Here is an 18,662-nt window from a genome sequence, read left to right on the forward strand (position 1 = left end):
TTGATTGCAATTCACTTTGTAATATTTTTTGGACATTGTGATTGTGAGCGAGCATGCCTCATGGGTCTCTTTAATTTTCCCCTTGATTCCTCTATCCATGTTTCTGTTCCTTCCTGAAATTAAGGAAAAGAAATCAAATAAATAGAATGCGCTCTTTTATTTACTGTTTATGTACTGTCACTGCCTGACCACTAGAGGGAACCATTTCTATATAAATCGTTTAAAAAGAAACCCCGTTATCTGGTATATTGATTATAAATACTGGTCTTGTGTTAATATACATTAATGATCTTTTAAATACGGTGTGGGTGGCACTTTTGTGGGCCAGAAGATTAAGACAATAATGTACATGTATCATACTGCAGACCTCTCTTTACTTAGTTTAGTTTATGTACATTTTTTAAACGTATTTCCTCCAGTGGTCATCCCAGTTTAGTCATATCCCTGTAATCACCTGATAGCATTTTGCCTTTGCCGACCCCCATTTCTGATCAAGAAGGGCCGTGACTGACACACGCCCCCTCCGACACGTGTGCGGTAGCAGACCGCTTCTTATCATGACTGTGAGGCAGGGTCAAATGGAGATCCGTATCACGCACGAGAGTCATTCGATCAGTCAGCAGAGGTCGTACCTGCAGCAATTATGAGGAATCCCTGTGGCACGCCCACTCTCAGATGAGCCAATCACTGTCCAGATGAGTTTAAGATGTCAGCTCTGGTGGGCTATTGTGTTGTGAGCGCTCTTAGATATTATGGCCAGCTGTAGCCTAGTGGTTAAGGTACTGGACCAGTGATCAGAGGGTCGCTGGTTCAAGCCCCACCACTGCCAGGTTGCTGCTGTTGGGCCCTTAAACAAGGTCCTTAACCCTAAATGTAAATATTATTGTTATTACTATTGTTATAGAATCTAATCTACACCCTTATCCAAAGTGGCTTACATTTATTACTGAATACAGTCTGAAATACAATTAAGGTTTAGGGGCCTTGCTCAGGAGCCCAACAGTAGCAACCTGGTGATGGTGTGGCTTGAACTGGCAACCTTATGATTACTAGGCCAGTATTTTAACCACCGAGCTACCACTTCATAATAAAAAAGTACAATTGCTGCATAAAAGATCTTTTAATGATTACCTGCCCAGGTCCAGACTGATTCAAACATGCGGATACATGGATTGTGGTAGATGAATTAAACTTGTTTAGCACTGATTGTTTAGCATTGTCTGTCTATATAATCAGTAAAACCTTTTTATTTATTTTTTTTATCCGTGATTGTTTCAGGCCCGACGGTTCTGGAGGTCTTTAACACGCTGCTCAGGCACCTGAAGCTCAGCGTGGACTACCAGCTCAGCGGCTCTTACGACAGCACCACCACCGTGGGCAACAAAACCATCAACGCGCACCGGGAGAGGCAGCTCCAGGAGGCTGTTATCAAGACCATAGGTGTGTTCTGTTGTACTGTTTATGGATTTGTGTGTTTTATTTAAAAGTGCCTAGCCGGGGAAGAACACAGAAGCGAAGCCCAGACCTATAACTGCATACTTATTAAACACATATCAGGTGGAATGAAAGTCCCTACCCAACAACAACATACATGAAATGTGCACGGATATCAAGGTCCGGTTGCAAAGATCGAGTATTATATCGTATATGTTGCATTGTACTATCCACTTTGTGACTCCTGCCACATTACAGTCTCCATTGAAACCATTAAACACTGAATGTCCTAAGTACCGAATAGAGAGACAACGACAATCACATGCCAAAACAATGAGGGACATTTTATTTTTATTTAATTTTGTGTATGTTCGGCACTTCATTCAAATTATTCTCCAGGCCACCCAAGGATGACGGAGATCTAAAGGTTTCTTTCTGTACATTTAGGAGAATTTTTCTTTGCCACCGTCGCCCTCGGCTGCTCAACATGAGGTTTTTAGTCTGTCGGTCCTGGATTCTGTAAAGTTGCTTTGACACGATGAGTACACCGATCAGCCATAACATTAAAACCACCTCCTTGTTTCTACACTCACTGTCCATTTTATCAGCTCCACTTACCATATAGAAGCACTTTGTAGTTCTACAATTACTGACTGTAGTCCATCTGTTTCTCTACATACCTTTTGAACCTGCTTTCACCCTGTTCTTCAATGGTCAGGACCCCCACAGGACCACCACAGAGCAGGTATTATTTAGGTGGTGGATGATTCTCAGCACTCAGTGACACTGACATGGTGGTGGTGTGTTAGTGTGTGTTGTGCTGGTACGAGTGGATCAGACACAGCAGCGCTGCTGGAGTTTTTAAACACCTCACTGTCACCGCTGGACTGAGAATAGTCCACCGAGCAAAAATACCCAGCCGACAGCGCCCCGTGGGCGGCGTCCTGTGCCCACTGATGAAGGTCTAGAAGATGACCGACTCAAACAGCAGCAATAGATGAGCGATCGTCTCCGACTTTACATCTACAAGGTGGACCGACTAGGTAGGAGCGTCTAATAGAGTGGACAGTGAGTGGACACGGTGTTTAAAAACACCAGCACAACACACACTAACACACCACCACCATGTCAGTGTCACTGCAGTGCTGAGAATGATCCACCACCCAAATAATAAAAGGTATGTAGAGAAACAGATGGACTACAGTCAGTAATTGTACAACAAAGTGCTTCTATATGGTAAGTGGAGTAGAAACAATTGAGTGGTTTTAATGTTATGGCTGATCAGTGTACGTAACTACTGATTTAGATCTCGAGGCCAGTATCGGCATCAAAACTGATACCAGGTGACAGCAGTAATAGTTACAGGGAGAAATATTACACCATAAACGAGAGTATACGAGAAGTGAGCCGATATTTTTTGTTAATCCCTGTACCCATATAAATATGTACTTCTTTAAAACAACTTTCTCTTCACCAGGTTCCTTCGCCAACACTCTGCCCACGTACCAGCGCTCTGAAGTCATGCTCTTCATCATGGGGAAGATTCCCATCCCAGGCGTGCACATAACAGTGCCGTCTACAGGATCTGGGTAAGAACTGCATCCCTCTCTACAGCTCTCAGAGTAACACAGTATAAACTATATGGACAAAAGTATTGGGACGCCCCTTTTAATTATTGAGTTCACGTGTTTCAGCCAGAGCAGTTGCTAACGGGTGTAATAAATCATTTATATAAAGGAAATTCTATGCTTTCAAATTTACTCCAACACTTTAGGGAAGACCCGTTCCCAACACGTTCCAGCATGACTGCGCCCCTGTGCACACAGCGAGCTTTATAAAGACATGAACAGAAGCTCAGTTTAAAAACGTCCTGCACATATTAAACATCACTCACAGTACTGTGACAGTATATTGTCTAAGCAGTTGAGGGTTAAGGGCCTTGCTCAAGGGCCCAAAAGTGGCGACCTGGCCGTGGTGGGGCTTAAACCAGCGACCTTTTGGTTACTAGTCCAGTAACTTAACCACTAGGCTACAACTGCCCTAGAAAACATAGAGAAAAAACATCCATACGAATGGCTCTCATCGTTTGACCGAATGGGCACAAATTCCCATACACGGGGCATACTCCAAAGTCTAGTGAGAAGCTTCTCAGAAGAGCGTCACCTAAACGTGAATGCGCTGTGTTGTTTCAGGTCTGAGGGTGACCGAATGATCCAGGTCATGCTGCTGAAGTCTCTGAGACAGGTGAGCTGTTCTATTAGAAACGCAAAGTGTTTAGTCTATATCAGCCATAACATTAAAACCACCTCCCTGTTTCTACACTCACTTACCATATAGAAGCACTTTGTAGTCCTACAATTACTGACTGTAGTCCATCTGTTTCTCAATGGTCAGGACCACCACAGAGCAGGTATTATTTAGGTGGTGGATGATTCTCAGCACTGCAGTGACACTGACCTGGTGGTGGTGTGTTAGTGTGTGTTGTGCTGGTATGAGTGGATCAGACACAGCCGTGCTGCTGGAGTTTTTAAACACCTCACTGTCACTGCTGGACTGAGAATAGTCCACCAACCAAAAATATCCCCGTGGGCAGCGTCCTGTGACCACTGATGAAGGTCTAGAAGATGACCGACTCAAACAGCAGCAATAGATGAGCGATCGTCTCTGACTTTACATCTACAAGGTGGATAGACTAGGTAGGAGTGTCTAATAGAGTGGACGGTGAGTGGACACGGTGTTTAAAAACTCCAGCAGCGCTGCTGTGTCTGATCCACTCATACCGGCACAACACACACTAACACACCACCACCATGTCAGTGTCACTGCAGTGCTGAGAATCATCCACCACCTAAATAATACCTGCTCTGTGGTGGTCCTGTGGGGGTCCTGACCATTGAAGAATAAATTAAAATCAGGTTATAAAAGTATGTAGAGAAACAGATGGACTACAGTCAGTAATTGTAGAACTACAAAGTGCTTCTATATGGTAAGTGGAGCTGATAACATGGACAGTGAGTGTAGAAACAAGGAGGTGGTTTTAATGTTATGGCTGAACAGTTAAACAGCAAAAACTATTTTATAATCCTGCACTATTAAACCATTTTCATGTAGATGTAATGTAGATGTAATGTAGATGTAATGTAGATTTAATGTAGATTTAATGTAGATGTAATGTAGATTTAATGTAGATGTAATGTAGATTTAATGTAGATTTAATGTAGATTTAATGTAGATGTAATGTAGATGTAATGTAGATTTAATGTAGATTTAATGTAGATGTAATGTAGATTTAATGTAGATGTAATGTAGATTTAATGTAGATGTAATGTAGATTTAATGTAGATGTAATGTAGATGTAATGTAGATGTAATGTAGATTTAATGTAGATGTAATGTAGATGTAATGTAGATTTAATGTAGATGTAATGTAGATTTAATGTAGATGTAATGTAGATGTAATGTAGATTTAATGTAGATGTAATGTAGATGTAATGTAGATTTAATGTAGATGTAATGTAGATGTAATGTAGATGTAATGTAGATTTAATGTAGATTTAATGTAGATGTAATGTAGATTTAATGTAGATGTAATGTAGATTTAATGTAGATGTAATGTAGATGTAATGTAGATGTAATGTAGATTTAATGTAGATGTAATGTAGATTTAATGTAGATGTAATGTAGATGTAATGTAGATGTAATGTAGATGTAATGTAGATTTAATGTAGATGTAATGTAGATGTAATGTAGATGTAATGTAGATTTAATGTAGATGTAATGTAGATGTAATGTAGATTTAATGTAGATGTAATGTAGATGTAATGTAGATTTAATGTAGATTTAATGTAGATGTAATGTAGATTCGTATATTCAGCCTGTTTGATTCCTTTTGTTTTCTCTGTGTTATGAAGGTGACCAGCGGCTTTCAGAGCACCAACATGCTGACCGCTCTGCCGAGCTCGTTTCTGGACCCACTTCTGTCCTTCGCCCTGCTGGAGGACGCCGACATTCGCCTGCTCATCCTGGAGGTTCTCGTCAGCCTCATCGATCGCCATGACAACCTCCCCAAGTTTTCCACCGTCAGGTTCGTAAGCGTGTGTGGTACGCGCGCGGTGCAGGAGAACGGTGAACGAGTCACAGCGCCGCGTCGTTTAGTTGGATCTGTCTGTGGTTATTGTTTTTGTTCATACTGATGGGTTTAGAGTGGAATAGAATCTTTGTCGCTATACTAGAGGTAATAGCAGCAGAAGAAAGAATAGTAGCAGTATTCAGAAATATAATCTATAGTATGCATAAATACTTTTACATGTGAAGTTATAAATATGAAATATTCTATAAGTGTGCAGATGCTGTGTAGTCCTTGTGTAAAAATTTATTTTAAATACTATACTATAATATTTAATAGCACATTATTATCGAGCCAAAAAAATGGGTAGCAGAGAAAAATAATAATCAATAAACAATATAATAATAATAATAATAATAACAATAAATAATAATAATAGTAATAATAATGAATAAACAATATAATAATAATAAATAATAATAATAATAAATAATAATAATAGTAATAATAATGAATGAACAATGTAATAATAATAATGCATAAACAACTTAATAATAATAATGATGAATAATAATAGTAATAATAATGAAATAAACAATATAATAATAATAAATAAACAATAATAATATTATAATAATGAAATGAACAATATAATAATCATAATAACTATAGAGTGGACAATGAGTGGACACGGTATTTAAAAACTCCAGCAGCGCTGCTGTGTCTGATCCACTCATACCAGCACAACACACACTAACACACCTCCACCATGTCAGTGTCACTGCAGTGCCGAGAATCATTCACCACCTAAATAATACCTGCTCTGTGGGGGTCCTGTGGGGGTCCTGACCATTGAAGAACAGCATGAAAGGAGCTATAATAATAATTAAGTGAACAATAAATTAATAATAATAATAAATAAACTATAATAATAATGAATTAAACAATAAAATAATAAAAATAAATAAACAATAATAATATAATAATGAATAAACAATAATAATATCAATGAGTAAACAATAAACTAATAATAATAAATAAACTAATAATAGTAATAATAATAAAATAAACTATGTAATAATAATAAAAATAAATGATGTGATAATAATAAATAAACAATAATATTATAATAATGAAAAACAATACAATAATAATAATAAATAAACAATAATAATATTATAATGAAAAACAATACAATAATAATAATAAATAAACAATAATAATAATGAATAAACAATAATAATAACAATGAAATAAACAATATAATAGTAATAGTAAATAAATAATAAAAATAATATAATTAAATAAACAGTAAAAATAATAATAATAATAATGAAATAAACAATATAATAATAATAATAATAATGAAATAAACAAATTTAAGAGGCACAAACAAAAAATAAACTTGTACATGAGCGCCCCCTTGTGGAGGCTTTACGTTACATCTTGTATAGCACAGTGGGACCAGATTGCCACCTTTTTATTAATTAAGTTTATTTCTTTTTGTGTTTTGTTTTGATGCATCATTTGTATTAAAAATCACACGGTAAAAAAATCATGGTAAAATGTGAATCGCTTGAAAAGATGTTTGATAAACCATTATTATATATTTATTATTTTATGTCGTTGATTTGTTTTGTCATGGTCTCGATTTTATTGTACAGCTCACTGGCCTGGTTATTTGTAAAGGCATCTATAACAGGAGGCCTAAAATATTTTATTTAGTGAATTATGTGCAGCAGGACTGAAGTCGTCTCCTCTTTCTCTGTAGAATAATCTCAGACATCTCTGTGCTGAAACTGAAAATGGAGAAGTGCTCCCGTCAGGACAACCTCTTTATGAAAAAGGTAAAGTTTGGGGTTTTTTTTCTTTTAGTTTAAATGGATGCTCTTGTATATTGTTCATCTGACACCCGGCAGCCATGTGATGCAACAAAGCCATTGACCCGTTCGTTTTCAGTTACAAAAACTATGTGAATTAGGATTGAAGTGATGTGGCCATTACCAGTAGGAACTGATTTGTGTTGATTTTTTTTTTCTACACGCTCTGTACATACGACACAGTAAAGTATGCTGTACTGTCATGGCATTTAAAAAATATATATTAATTTGCTTGGCATCATTTAAACCAGGGCAACCAAATGGCAAAGAGCGGGCGTCAAGGCGCAAAGTCACTGCTGGTCTGCACGTAGAGTTTGGGCAGGTTTAATTTTGACTTTCTGTGTGTGTGTGTGTGTGTGTGTGTGTGTGTGTGTGTGTGTTGCAGCACTCCCAGCAGCTCTACAGACACATCTACCTGTCGTGTAAGGAGCAGAACTGCAGGCAGCCGCACTTTGAGAAGCTCTACTCGCTCCTGGCCCTCATCAGCATAGAGCTCGCTAATGAGGAGGTGGTGGTGGACCTCATCCGTCTTGCTTTGGCCCTCCAGGTTAGACTTAGACATGATTTGTTTATCCCTTCAGCCTACCTAGAAACACTGTACAAGGCAGAAATACGCTTTGTAGAGGGCGCCAGTCCGTTACAGCGCACCAGACACTCAAGCAATCAAATACTGGAGTAGCTAATCCACCTTCAGGCATGTGTTCTGGGAAAATACAATAAAATTAAGTAATTAGACTCAGGGCGCCCAGGTGGCGCAGCGGGATATTCTGCTAGCACACCAGCGCTTAGATTCTGAGATCTGAACTCCTCGGTTCAAAACTCGGCATTGCCACCGGTCGGCTGGGCGCCATCTAGCGGGCATGATCGGCAGTGCCTGCAGCAGACACGTGTCTGCTAGGGCGGGATGTTAGAGTGGGTTTCGGTGGGTAGCACTGTCGCCTCACAGCAAGACGGTCCTGGGTTCGATTCCCAGGTGGATTGGTCCGGGTCCTTTCTGTGTGGAGTTGGCATGTTCTCCGCGTGTCCCTGTGTGTGGGTTTCCTTCAGTACAAAGATGTGCCAGCGAGGTGAACTGGAGATAATCTGTAACTACCTGTCCTGTCATGAATGTAATTAATACACTTCTCTCCGGTGTGCAGGACTTGGCTGTGGTCAGCGAGGAGACGTTGCCTGTGTACAACCGCTGTGCTGTTCATGCCCTCTCCGCTGCATACCTCAACCTTATATGCCAGTTAACCACAGTGCCTGCCTTCTGCCAGCACGTTCACGAGGTCTGTACCACGTACCACACCCGAACCTGCTCTCTCTCTGTGTGTGTGTGTGTGTGTGTGTGTGTGTGTGTTCTGGTGACATTTTTTTCCTAATGCCATTATATTAATGTGTGTTTACTTGCTGTTGTTGTAGGTGATTGAGATGAGGCAGAAGGAATCACCGTGCATGTTACCCGAGGACGTCTTTGTTGAGAATCCAACGTGAGTCCCTGTCGGAAATCTTATTAAAATGATTAAAATGATAGAACAGTGTTTAGTCTGGCTGTAGAGTGTGTGTTAGGACGCATTCACAAGTCATGCCATCGTTTCCTATGAAGTGCAGCACGCTGGGCTCCTCCAATGAGACAAACTGTTTGATATGATGCAGTAAAAGCGACTTAACGTGATTTATTTGATCAGTGGAGGAACTTATGAGCAGTAATAATGAAGAGAAGTTTAGTGCTCCTGTCTCCTTCTTTTACTACATTAAACCACGTTAAGCTTTATTTTCAACCAGAAGCGTTTTAGACTCTGGGAGAAGCTGATTCTGATTCTCACCATTTCTCAGAAGCTGGAGCTGTAACACAAGTTTAAAAGTGAAACAGGGAGGAAAATCCAGATAAACACAGATACATGTGGAGCTGTAACCCTGGATCTGACGCTTATTCCACACTGATGCAGATTCACACGCTGACGAGGTTTTACCGCTCAAGCCGAGCGCTGAACAAAGCGGCGGTTCGCGCCGAGGCTCATGGTTTTTCTGCTTCTCATGTGAATGCGCCCTTAGACTAGAAAACGTTTTAGATTTTTCTGTAAAATGTTGTATTTAGATCTGTTAATAAAGAGGTTCGTATTTTTTTAAAAATGTTTTGGTATGCACTCTAGCTCACGTGTCAAACTCGAGGCCCCCGGGTCGAATCCGACGCTCCACGTCATTTTATGTGGCCCATGAGAGCTTGATTGTCTTAACATACACTGTAAAATCCTACATAAACTGCATCTCCCACGATGCATGCCCATTTTGTGACCCGCAAAGTGACCGCATCCCGCCACTAGATGCCGGTGTTTCAACATCAGCGTTTTACTGAGGCGGTTTTCGAACAAGTGATGATGAGAAATATTTACAAATAATCACAAAATGTCCAAGAAGAGAAAACTGAAGCAGAAGAAGGAAATTTAATGAAAGAAGAGAAACCGGTACACAAACACAGAATTTAGCCTCCAAGAAAAACAACAAACTGTCCAAGAATTAAAAGGCAGAGAGCAATCACAGCAGGATATGTTACAAGCCACCATAATGCAGATGTGGCCCTCGATTAAAAATAAGTTTACCACCCATTTACATTTTCTGCATTTAGCAGACGCTCTTATCCAGAGCAACAACAGTCGAAGAACACATATCTGCTGAAACCTGTTAGAACCAAAGTGTTTTTTTTTGGTTTTTTTTGGAAATGGAAGAAAAATGTTAGTAGATAAGTACAAGTCAGCTTAAGTGCTTAGTAAAAAGGTGATGAAGGTTTTTAATCGTTTTCTAAAGACAGCAAGAGACTTCCTTTAGTCCTGGGTGGAGGCTCAAGTCGAGCGAGACTAGTGGCTCGGAGGTTGCATTCTAGATGTTTGTTACATCAGTGGTCCCCAACCACCGGGCCACAGACCGGTACCGGTCCGTGTGTCATTTATCACCAGGCCGCACAGAAAGAATAAACAAGAGATAATAAGAGATCACTACAAAATGAAAACACCGCTTCCATATCCAACACATGGGTCGTCTCATATCACCCCCAGGTGGAAGCATCGTTTTGTTGCAGCGAAAAAAGCTCATTTGTGAGCAGTATAGTTATTCTATTTTAAATCATGCCGCCCCGCCTGTCCGTGAAATTATATCTTATATGAAACCGATCTGTGGGATCGCTTTACATGATTCCAATTACAATGATCTCCTGTCTCAGCTTTTGTGAGCAGCTTCTTCAAGGTTTCACCATGAACGCAACACACCTCGAAGACTGATTCTCTCAAACGAAGGCTGGTTATAGAGTCCCAATGGTTTAATCATGTCGTAACCCAACTTTAGATCCTACAGAATAGCAGTAGGTTGTAAGATGAGCAATATTATGTAGGAGATGAATACTTGAGACGTCCTGCTACTCTAAAACGTTACGTTTTTTATTTTTGTTGTTTATTTGCTGCATCGTTCACCTGATAAATACTTCATTTAAAGCTAAATCTAACTCTGCAGAAAAGTTTATAGTTATAAATCATCATTTCTAAAGGGTTAAGCGTTCGATATTTCCGATTGCAGCGGTGTGTGTCCTAATTCCAGTCGAACTGATGTTTGTGGTTCGTGTGTGTTTATTCCGTCTGTGAGTAGCCACATCCATTAAAGACCACATGAGTCACTCAGCCCGGCGTACACCAGCTTTTAAAAAAAGTACTTGTTGTCTCTCTAAATCTATTAAGATTTGTGAATGGAGGCATCGATCGTGGAGAAGCGTCTCTATCTTTAGACCCGTAGACGAAGGCTGCTTCGGTCCTGAATGGCCGTTCAGTGAAAGGGCTGACTCGAACCTTTTGTGATTAAAACGGGACACAACCTTGTCTGTGAAGACGACATAAACGCTTTCGATCTCATTCCTCTCTCCTGTGTCGGTGTGGCAGAGTCCCCGAGACCCTGGAGAAGCCAGAAGGTGAAGTGCTGTTCCAGCAGGCGAAGATCGCCGAGGTGCTCGGAGGCAGCGGATATAACACCGAACGACTGGCCACGTCTTACATTCCCCAGTTCACAGGTACAGGGAGTGTGGTGCACTGCAAAACTGAACGTCATCAGAAACAGAAAGTGTGGATACTTTATTCCACAAGCTGTTTTAACAATATTTCACTAAATTGATATTTTGGAGCTTAATAGGGGTGTAAGAGGATCTAATATTTTTGTGCACAGTATTTACAGGGATTTATATTTATTGATGCACAGTAAGATTGTGGTAATTTTTGCTCCAAAAATACGCTATCATAGATACAGATGTTACACCTGCTAGATCACATGTGTCAAACTTGAGGCCCGCAGGCCAAATCCGGCCTGTCGCATCATTTTATGTGGCCCGCGAGATCTTAAAAGACGTACGATTGTCTTAAAATACTCTGTAAAATCCTACATAAACTGCACCTCGCATAATGCATGTCGATTTTGTGACCCGCAAAGTCACCGCATCCCGCCACTAGATGCCAGTGTAATTCAAAAGCTAACCTGGTAGTTACACCATGTTTTATTTTTGTTGATGGATGGTACTGTAGCTTCTGGTATTTTATTTCAGATGAAGACCGACTGTCGAAGAGGAAGAGTGTCGGAGAAACCATTTCTCTACAGGTGGAGGTGGAGTCCAGGAACAGTCCAGAGAAGGAGGAGGTAAGTCAGCAGTTTTTTGGTGCTCCTGGAACAGAGAGTGTTAAAGGGTTCAAATATATTTACAAAATACAATGAAGTTGATCAGTGAAATAAAGATTTAAAAGGATTAACACATCGTAGATTCTTGTTTATTGAGTTTTTAACTTTCTACGTTCTAACTTCTGTAAATGGTGTTTGTATAACATGAATACAGGCACTATATGCACCCGTGTTATTAGTGAATAGCCAGAGGGGGTCATTAGCAGCACGTTTATCGACTCACAGGGTTTGGAGGTGTAGAAATGATCACTCTAATGTGATGTTGTTTTGTTTTACAGAGAACACCAGCTGAGGAAATCACATTCGAGGCTCTCAAGAACGCCATAGGTGTGTCTGTCTGCATCCGATCTTATTTACACATCCTTTATTTGGTCTGCAGTACAGCTCGCTGAGTTTTATGTGTGTGTGTGTGTGTGTGTGTGTCCTGCAGTGGACAGCGTGGGCATGGAGGAGCAGGAGAGAGAGCGAAGGAGGCAGGTGGTGGAGAAATTTCAGAAAGCCCCCTTCGAGGAGATTGCTGCCCACTGTGGAGCAAGAGTGAGTGATTCTTACAAAATACCCCAAAAAGTGCCCAGGTTCCTAACGCCAAGTTCACACTACACGGCTTTTCAAGTCGTCAGATCCGTATCGTGCACAGAGAATCACGCACAGATCTCCGCTATCCCCCGTCTCTGTGCTGCACCATCGATCAGTTAACCTGACTGCACGTCTAGACTCGTGGGAGGAAACCCATGCAGACGCAGGAGAACATGCAAACTCCCACCCGCCTCGCCACCATGCCGCCCCATTTATATTCTGGCTGTGATCAATTATTTTACTGATGATTTGCATGATTTGTGCTTGTAATTAGAGAATTCAGGTTTTTATCTGATAATTACAGTGTGTGTAAATGTAGATTTGATTTTTTCTATATTTTTTTTTCCTTAGGCCACAATGCTCCAGAGCAAACTGAGTCAAATCTTTGAGATCACAATCAGGTGAGTTACAATCACTTATATACTGTTAATATTTTAATACATATGTTTAATCCAGTACATTATTCTACAGCGCTTCCCTCGTGTGATCATAATAAATACATTTATTAATTTTACTCATGCTAAATATTATAAAAATAATAATAATAGTGTAGGTTTGGCTGCTCAGTGTCAGGTGGTACAAATACAGAATGAATGAATGAATGATTTCCTCCGGCTGCTCACGTCACAGATCACCACAGCAGATCATGTGTTCACGTATTTGATTTATTTGCTCTTACTGATACAGCCCGACTGTTTATCCGGGCCTGGGATCAGCACCAAGTGTGCACTGATAAGTGCCCCTCCCCCCACAAATTACCAGCTGTGTGGCACTTAGCATTATGCCACACCCACATTAGCTCACTGTTACAACTACAGAATATTACTGTTTAAAACCTGACTATTTATATTAAATAATATTATATTTTATTATTATAGTTTATTATATTAGATAATTATATTTTATTATATTATATATTGTGCTACAGTATATTATATAATATTACATTATACATTATTAACGTTATTAAAATGATCCTGACACCTGTGTGATTGATACCTGTATTAAACTATTCTTTATTATATTATTCAGTATTATATTATATTTTATTATATAACATTACATAAATTTTATATTATATTTTATATTATACTATATTTTATATTATATTATATTTTATTATTTTAATTATATTATATTTTATTATATTATATTTTATATTATATATTTTATACTATATTATATTTTATATTATATTATATGTTATATTATAATTTATTTTATTATATTATATTTTATTATATTGTATTTTATTTTAAATTTTATTGTATTTTAGTTTATTAGATTTTATTATAATATATTTTATATTATATTTTATTATATTATGTAATATTTTATTATATTATATTTATTGTATTATATTATATAATTTATTATTTTATAATTTATTTTATTATATTATACTGTATTTTATTTTATTATATTTTATTATATTATATCATATTTTATTATATTTTATATTATATTGTATTTTATTATAATATATTATATTAATTATGTTATATTACATTAATTATATTATTTTACTGTATTTTATTTTATTATATTACATTATATAAATTTTATATTAGATGTTTTTTATGTTATATTATTTTTTATATTTTATTATATTACATAATATTATATTTTATATTATTATTATATTGTATCATTTTTCATTATGTTTTATTATAAAATATTATATTATTTTTTATTATATTTTATTATATTATATAAATTATATTACAGGATATTGTAGTTTATTATATTACATTAAAGTTTATTATATTTTATTATAGTATATTATATTATTAACGTTATTAAAATGATCTGTGTGATTGATACCTGTACTAAAATACACTCTTCAAAATGACTATACAGCACACTGATCACAGTTCTGTGAACACTGAGATATTTTATATTGATTTAAATATAAATATTAGGTATGTATCGCTCCTCTCCTCACACTTTTAACTGCTGGTTTTTGTCTCATGACTGCAGGCCTCCTCCCAGTCCTTCCGGCACCATCACGGCGAGCTACGGTCAGACGCAGAGCCGCTCGGTCCCCATCTATGAGATGAAGTTCCCTGACCTGTGTGTGTATTAGGACCGGAACCATGTGACCGTGCTGAGTCGGTGTATCTACGTTAATCATGTGCAGTAAATGAGAAATGACACTGGGCTGTCGTATGGCACCCCCCCCCCCCCCCCCCCCCCCCCCCCCCCATGTACACTGTGACCACGTGGACTCTTCATCACCTCCCGAACGTCATTTCAGCTCAAGTGCAAACCGCTGATATTATTTCATGAATTTGATAGTTTGAAGTTCTCCTCCTTGTGCAGTGACGTCAGAAAGGATTGTTATTTTATTTTATATAAAAAGTGCATGTGCTCCGGTTCTTTCACGCCAGCTAGTTTTAAACTCCTAGTGTTGTTAGTTTTATTACTAGTGTATTAAAAGTGAATGTATTTTAGAAATAGCTCACAGATCTGAACCAGTATGTTGTGGAAATGTTTTTAGAAGTCTTACACCGATCAGCCATAACATTAAAACCACCTCCTTGTTTCTACACTCACTGTCCATTTTATCAGCTCCACTTACCATATAGAAGCACTTTGTAGTTCTACAATTACTGACTGTAGTCCATCTGTTTCTCTACATGCTTTTTTAACGTGCTTTCACCCTGTTCTTCAATGGTCAGGACCACCACAGAGCAGCTATTATTTAGGTGGTAACCCAGCACGGCAGTGACACTGACATGGTGGTGGTGTGTTAGTGTGTGTTTTGTGTTTTTAAACACCGTGTCCACTCACTGTCCACTCTATTAGACACTCCTACCTAGTCGGTCCACCTCGTAGATGTAAAGTCAGAGACGATCGCTCATCTATTGCTGCTGTTTGAGTCGGTCATCTTCTAGACCTTCATCAGTGGTCACAGGACGCTGCCCACGGGGCGCTGTTGGCTGGGTATTTTTGGTTGGTGGACTATTCTCAGTCCAGCAGTGACAGTGAGGTGTTTAAAAACTCCACTCTTACCAGCACAACACACACTAACACACCACCACCATGTCAGTGTCACTGCAGTGCTGAGAATAGCATGAAAGGGGGGTAACAAAGCATGTAGAGAAACAGATGGACTACAGTCAGTAATTGTAGAACTACAAAGTGCTTCTATATGGTAAGTGGAGCTGATAAAATGGACAGTGAGTGTAGAAACAAGGAGGTGGTTTTAATGTTATGGCTGATCGGTGTATTTTTCCCTTTTTTTTGCCAGTCCATTGGTGCTATTTCTATTTTGTTTTGTTTTGTTTCTGCAGTTATTTTAGTTATTATGAAACGGGCATTTCTGAAAGAATTAATACTTAGCGACTTAGTCGTTACATCTAAATTTTCACATATTAACACCTGAGACTCGCATTCTAGTGTCTAGAGATTAGAATCCATGCTTATCCGTACAGTACAAGCACTTTTGTAATTAAGACGTGCATAAATATTCGGATCTATTCTAGCAAACACAGGGCTACAAAGCTGGAATTGCACTGGATAGAAAACAAAAACAAAAACAAATCACCAACTATATATTAAATACCAGGCCTGATTTGTGTCTGTTATTATTATTATTCATACTGTATTATTCTTATTTTTCCAAAGAGTTAATGTATTTAAGTGAAGGGAAACTACGTTTGAGCGACGTTTTTGTGCTGGATATCCATCCGATATCGGTATGTAATATGTAAATAGCCACGTTTATGAAGACGGAAGAGATTTAGTTTTAGATTGCTCTGATTGATCTTTTTTAACACTGAGCTAGATTAGATAAAAAAAATAATAAACCATGACGAACTAACCAGCATGAAAATACCACACTGAAGTGGAACGTTTCATCACAATAGAAATTAGGAACACGATAATTTTTGTGCAAAATTATGCAAATCGATCGACTCCCTGCTGCATCGCGCCCCTCAGGGTTTCGTCTCGGCCCCGGCAAGGTCTGGAGTGCATGTTTTATCAGGCCTAGTTGTAGATCCAGTGTTCCACGGCGTGCTCCATATTACTGGTGCTCCCGACAAAGAATCAGATCACAAATGAGTCCTTAGTCTATTATTATTTTGTCTTTTTATTCCTGTGTGTGTCAGTGATGGTCATTTCGGGCCTGCAGTTGCTCCGTGTGTGTTGGTTAAGATTAAAAAATCGTCCGTCATGTGTCTGACTGTGAGTGTTTTACACTGTGTCGTTAACCGAGACGTTCGTGTGTGTCGTTCTGATCAGTGTGGTAATTAAGCCGTGATTGTAAATACAATTAAAGTGCTGCAGGTCGTGTGTGTGTGTGTGTGTGTGTGTGTGTGTGTTCTCATAACCTAGAACTCATAGAACGTAAAACTAAACGGATTCAGTCGTGTTTCCTTCACACCCTGCGCTCTCACGGACCTTCAAACAGTTTCCGCTCTTTTAAAGTAAGAATTTCCATCACTTTTCTACATCATCCCCTACCGATGCATTTATATATATATAGCTCCACTTACCATATAGAAGCACTTTGTAGTTCTACAATTACTGACTGTAGTCCATCTGTTTCTCTACATGCTTTGTTACCTCCTTTCATGCTGTTCTTCAATGGTCAGGACCACCACAGAGCAGGTATTATTTAGGTGGTGGATGATTCTCAGCACTGCAGTGACACTGACATGGTGGTGGTGTGTTAGTGTGTGTTGTGCTGGTATGTGCTAGTCGATCCACCTTGTAGATGAGCTGAGACTCGATACTGAGCAAGGCCCCTAATCCTCAGGTGAGCCCAGTTATCTGGAATTATCAGCAGCGTGGAAGTCGTCTGTAAATATAGATTTCTGGGTTACCAACTAGAAGGTTGTGGACTTGAATACCATCTCTGCCATGCAGCCATGGTCGGGCCCCTGAGCAAGGCCCTGCGCTCTGACCCCAGCTTCCAAACAAGATCCCACGCTAATGAAGAATGTCCTTGTATGTTTTACCCGCACTGGATGATCCTTAAACTTAATACCGTCTGTACTCTTAAATCTCTAGTGTTCCATATTTTAATTTTTTTACTGCTTTACTTTAATGTGCGGTAGGTGTCTTGGTGTTTAAACATTTGCTTACTTTACAAACGACACTTTACAAAGGTTCCTTTTCTGAAGCGAAATGGTGATGCGTAACTTAACAGCGACAACATGTTCGTGACAGGATTTACCCTGCCTTTACCCTGCCTTTAACTGATCGTGGTGTTTGCAGGTCTGATGCTGTATCAGTTCTAATGTTTTTTGTTGGAGTTTGTCTGTTTTTGCCTAAAAATAAAACGCACAATGAAAAACTAAACTAAGAAGTATTAAATCTAACTTGCTGACTACAGACACCATTACGTACAACACTATTAAAGTTTAGCATTAATTTCTTGTCCCTGTTAATAATTAACACTTAGTAATATAGTCAAACCTATTTTACCTTATCTATAGCTGGCAGGAAAAATGGGCGAGCGTGAGGATCTGAGCGAGTTTGACGAGGACCAAACTATGATGGCTAGACGACTGGGTCGGAGCATCTCCAAAACTGCAGCTCTTGTGGGGTGTGTCCCGGTCTGCAGTGGTCAGTATCTACCAAAAGTGGTCCAAGGAAGGAACAGTGGTAAACCGGCGACAGGGTCATGGGCGGCCAAGGCTCATTGATGCCCATGTGGTCCGATCCAACAGACGAGCTACTGTAGCTCAAACTGCTGAAGAAGTTCATGCTGGTTCTGATAGAAAGGTGTCAGAATACACAGAGCAGCACAGTTTGTTGTGTATGGATCTGCATAGCTGCAGACCAGTCAGGGTGCCCACCACAGAAAGCGCCAACATTGGGCACATGAGCATCAGAACTGGACCATGGAGCAATGGAAGAAGGTGACTAGGTCTGATGAATCAGGTTCTTTTACATGACATGGATGGCCGGGTGGGTGTGCGTCGCTTACCTGGGGAACACACGGCACCAGGATGCACTATGGGAAGAAGGCGAGCCGGCGGGGGCAGTGTGATGCTTTTGGGTGAC

The 18,662-nt window shown here is 39.1% G+C and overlaps 1 protein-coding gene across 2 annotated transcripts in view; it reads left to right on the forward strand.

Moving 5' to 3' along the window:
- efr3bb (EFR3 homolog Bb (S. cerevisiae)) overlaps positions 1 to 14,810 on the forward strand; it is a 49,931-nt gene extending 35,121 nt beyond the window's left edge. For both annotated transcript variants that reach the window (XM_063001474.1, XM_063001473.1), the window contains exons 10-23: positions 1,279 to 1,440; positions 2,912 to 3,023; positions 3,627 to 3,678; positions 5,345 to 5,517; positions 7,271 to 7,346; positions 7,765 to 7,926; positions 8,519 to 8,650; positions 8,784 to 8,851; positions 11,285 to 11,412; positions 11,938 to 12,029; positions 12,347 to 12,395; positions 12,499 to 12,605; positions 12,996 to 13,045; positions 14,625 to 14,810. In XM_063001474.1, the coding sequence (XP_062857544.1) occupies positions 1,279 to 1,440; positions 2,912 to 3,023; positions 3,627 to 3,678; positions 5,345 to 5,517; positions 7,271 to 7,346; positions 7,765 to 7,926; positions 8,519 to 8,650; positions 8,784 to 8,851; positions 11,285 to 11,412; positions 11,938 to 12,029; positions 12,347 to 12,395; positions 12,499 to 12,605; positions 12,996 to 13,045; positions 14,625 to 14,730 (1,469 nt within the window). In that variant the 3' untranslated portion in view covers positions 14,731 to 14,810. The remainder of the gene's footprint in view (positions 1 to 1,278; positions 1,441 to 2,911; positions 3,024 to 3,626; positions 3,679 to 5,344; positions 5,518 to 7,270; positions 7,347 to 7,764; positions 7,927 to 8,518; positions 8,651 to 8,783; positions 8,852 to 11,284; positions 11,413 to 11,937; positions 12,030 to 12,346; positions 12,396 to 12,498; positions 12,606 to 12,995; positions 13,046 to 14,624) is intronic.
- Positions 14,811 to 18,662: the final 3,852 nt, after the last annotated feature.

Source organism: Trichomycterus rosablanca, chromosome 9, assembly GCF_030014385.1.
Source record: "Trichomycterus rosablanca isolate fTriRos1 chromosome 9, fTriRos1.hap1, whole genome shotgun sequence".
Lineage (NCBI taxonomy): Eukaryota > Metazoa > Chordata > Actinopteri > Siluriformes > Trichomycteridae > Trichomycterus > Trichomycterus rosablanca.